The following is a 4,058-nucleotide window of genomic DNA, read 5'->3' as shown; positions in this document are numbered from 1 at the left end:
GCACTGTTTAAAATATTTCATACTGTAACGGTAGGCTACTCAAACTGAAATTGTATATGCAATGTTATTAATCACTTGTTTTATATTTAGTTGTATTTTATTTTTTTTAACTGTTTTTCTTACAGTCTTGTAAAATTGTATTTCATATGACTGTATTGATTGTAATGTATTTTATGTGTGGACCCCAGGAAGAGTAGCTGCTACTAAGGTAGTAGCTAATGGGGATCCAAATAAACAAATAAATAAACATTCTGTGGTTTTGCACAAACACACAAAGCTGTGCATAGAAGGGTCTAGCGCCCCTCCAAAAAATGAAATATATAAGGATAAATTTAAAATACATTTTCATGAACGGAAATGACGAGACAGATGCCAGCTTCCATGGTCATACCGGCAGGTGTAGTTCCAGACCCTGTATATAGCATTGGGAGATTGTGGAATAGTTATCTGGCTATGCGAGCCTGACGGGTATATATACTGTGTACTACAGGCATTGCAATATGCTAGGCACTGTTCCCAATGACTTAGGCTAGTACAGAGCCATAGAGGGCTAGTAGCACTACTACTGTGATGTCAGTGCTATGATGTCAGCCGTCTCCATATTTGGGCAACACTCTTTCACATTTCGTAGGATATATCAGGCTTATCTGCTATCTGTACGGTTAGTGTTAAATGGCGCCGAAGAAAAAAGGGAGGGAGAAAGAGAATGTGAAAGCTTCACAGAAAAGCAGGAAGGATGAAAGCCAGAATGTGAAAAGGGAAAACGGGAAGGACAAAAGTCAAAAGGAGGATGAGGACATCACTTGTAGGCATGTCAAGAAGGGGGTGGATCGCAGGTTCGTCAAATATGCCGTGAAGTCAGACTGCAACACTTGTGAGGACTGTAAGCCACGGGCATCTGGTGTAGACCCAATATGGATGTGTTTACAATGTGGACACAGAGGATGTGGCCGAAACTCTGAGAATCAACATGCGGTCAAACATTTTGAGCGGCCCCGTACAGGTTTACATTGCTTGGCAGTCAGCATGGACGACTGGATTGTGTGGTGTTATGTATGTGATCAAGAAGTCGAGTGCATCACCAACGGAAATATATATCAGTTAGTGACCAACATCAAAAACAAATTGACCAGCGAGTTGGAAAATCAGTCGGAAGCCGTGTCAAAGAAGAGCCATAAAACTCTTCCAGAACCGAGAAATTCGACGGTGGAAGAACCACATTGGACGGTTGATAAAAACAAAGAAGAGAACGAGCGCAATCTTAATACGAATGGGAAGAAAGGGGCCGTGTGTCTGCAGAAGCATGTCACAGCTAAAGATGGAAGCGTGTTTTCAGTGAAGGGTCTCAACAATCTTGGGAACACATGTTTTTTCAATTCCGTCATTCAGAACCTCTGTCAAACATGGATGCTAAGGCAGCTTCTCAGTAAAGTGACGGCGGAAAAGATCAATGTTAACGTTACACCAGGTACCTCCTCGGGTCTGGAGCCTATTGTGGTTGAGTTGGACCAGCCTGGATCCCTGACTCTGTCAATGTGTCAGCTACTCGGTCAGATCCAGAGAACCAAGGAGCGTGTCGTCTGTCCCCGGGGCTTGTTCACGCAAGTTTGTAAAAAGGCTGCCCGGTTCCAAGGCTACAAGCAACAGGACAGTCAAGAGCTCCTGCGCTACCTGCTAGACGGGATGCGATCCGAGGAGACTAAGAGATTACACACTGGGATATCGGAGGCATTGATTAAATCTGGGAAAACGGAATCGGTTAAAGAGTACGAGAAAAGTGGATCTCCCAGGAACTTTGTTGATGAAGTGTTTGGTGGGGAAATCACCAGCACTGTAATGTGTCGGGAATGCAACACAGTGTCGTCAGTCACAGAGACATTTCTCGACCTTTCCCTTCCTGTTTCAGATGAGGCGAACAGCCCTGGAAATGATTACATACCCCACTCCAAGAAAAAACATTTCAAGAAACAGAGACAGAAGCAGACAGATGCTCCCCACCCAAAGGTTAGAGAACACACTGACAATGGGACTCGAGAAGAGACTCCAGTGAGGCAGTTGGCAGAAATGGGTGTTTCACAACAGGACAAAGAGGACCGTGATCCGGCCCAAGCCAATGCGGATTGGATGGAGGAAGACTCATGTGTTAGCTCAATGAACTGCAATCGTTTCACCGTCTCAAAAGACGAAACCATATCCGAGACCGATCAAGAAGTGATGGGTGAGGCGGCAGATGAAATGGACAAAGCAGAATGCCCCGAAGTGATGGACGTTGACGAGGGGAGAGACTTTCCGGCCGAACCCAAAGAGTACACCGTGGTAAATCAGGACGCAGAGCTGGCCTTCCACACACTGGCTACAAGAACCACACCGGAGAAAGGGGAGTGCTCCGTGCAGTCCTGTCTGTTTCAGTTCACCGAAGTGGAGAACCTCACGCAGGCGAACCGCCTGCTGTGTGCCACGTGCACAGCGAGGCGCCGCGCCAACGACAACAACAACGTATACACGGATGCCGTCAAGCAAATGCTCATCTCCTCCCCTCCTCCCGTGCTCACGCTACACTTAAAGAGATTCCAACAGATTGGTCACCGTCTATGCAAAGTCAACAGACATGTCCAGTTCCCTCACAAACTGGACCTTGCACCTTTCTGTGCTGCCAAATGCAAGACTGTGTCGGACGGAGACCCCATAGTGCTGTACAGCCTCTACGGCATTGTAGAGCACAGTGGGACAATGAGATCAGGTCATTATACGGCGCGTGTCAAGGCCCCGTCTCAACGCCCCACACCCTCGTCCAATGGAGCGTCAATGCAAGGAGACACAGCGCCACCGAGAGAGTCATGGTTCCATGTCAGCGATGGCAGTGTTCAGCCCATGCCGGAGAGCAAAGTCGAGGGTAGCCAAGCCTACCTCCTTTTCTATGAAAGGGTCCTCCAGTCCAATGGTCCTCAAGATGCGGCTGTGGCTCAGGAGGTAGAGCAGGTCGTCCAATGATCCATGGGTCGGTGGTTCGAATCCCGGCTCCTCCTGTCTACATGTCGAAGGGTCCTTGGGCAAGACACTGAACCCCAAATTGCTCCCGATGTGCTGGTTGGTACCTGGCATGGCTTCCGCTGCAATCGGTGTATGAATGTGTGTGTGAATGGGTGAATGTAATGCACAATCTATGTAAAGCGCCTTGGATAAAGGCGCTATATAAATGCACCATTTACCATTTATGTTTCATTGTAAGTAGGGCTGCACGATATGGACACAATTTCATATCTCTGTATATATGCCAAATATTGTGATATAGATACGATACTGTTAAAATGTCATAGTCTATATTTTAAGTGTTGCAACATTGAAAACTAAACATTATTAAAAAAACCTGCATAATCCAATCCAATAATAAGTCCAAATATAGCTGCAAGCAGCGATAAGGCGGGACCAATAAAGAAGACAATACGCAATAAGAACAATATGCACAAATAAGAATCACAGGCTGAGTTTTCGTTACCCGGATTTGAACACACAACCTTGTGGTCTGAAGGCGAGAGCTCTACTGACTGAGCTACACAGAAACAATCAGTGACTACAAGTTTGATAACAATCATGTGTATCCTCGTTTTGGGCATGTCATTATCCATTATTACAGTGTGTTCGCTGTTCATGTTTTCATGTACAAAGTTCTCTTCAACTGGAATTTCAGATAATGGTCCATACATTGTGTGTAGAATGTTTCACGCAAATTGCTCAAAAAACCAGGCAGAAAATCAGGTATAAGCATTCTTCAAACTGCTCAAAATGGCGGAAAATCTGAGGGCGGAGCTTACTTGTCAAAGTGACAGATGTGTTCCCCATGAGTCAAGGAACATGTGGAAACAAGTGCCATGAATTTTGGCCAAACGAGGCATGAGTTATGACTGTTCAAAGGTTTCATTTTCAAATAATTGCCATAGCGCCCCCCTTTGACCAATTGGAGTAAGACTGGTTACAGGCCTATTTGGCATGACCCTCTACCATACTGTAAAGTCGCATAAGCAAATGACGCTTCATGTAGGTATTAGGTGCAGAGGAAG

The 4,058-nt window shown here is 45.7% G+C and overlaps 1 protein-coding gene across 1 annotated transcript; it reads left to right on the top strand.

Annotated features, from left to right (window-relative positions):
* Positions 1 to 1,026: 1,026 nt before the first annotated feature.
* On the top strand, positions 1,027 to 2,991 carry LOC306934940 (ubiquitin carboxyl-terminal hydrolase 16-like; the record flags this gene model as incomplete). Its single annotated transcript, XM_079517762.1, has 1 exon — positions 1,027 to 2,991. The coding sequence occupies one exon, from the start codon at positions 1,027 to 1,029 to the stop codon at positions 2,989 to 2,991; it is 1,965 nt and encodes a 654-aa protein (XP_079373888.1).
* Between the last annotated feature and the right edge of the window lie 1,067 nt (positions 2,992 to 4,058).

The sequence above is a fragment of the Electrona antarctica genome (assembly GCF_951216825.1).
Source record: "Electrona antarctica genome assembly, chromosome: 13".
NCBI lineage: Eukaryota > Metazoa > Chordata > Actinopteri > Myctophiformes > Myctophidae > Electrona > Electrona antarctica.
The sequence above is the reverse complement of the archived record's forward strand: the minus strand, read 5'-3'. Positions and strand labels throughout refer to the sequence as shown.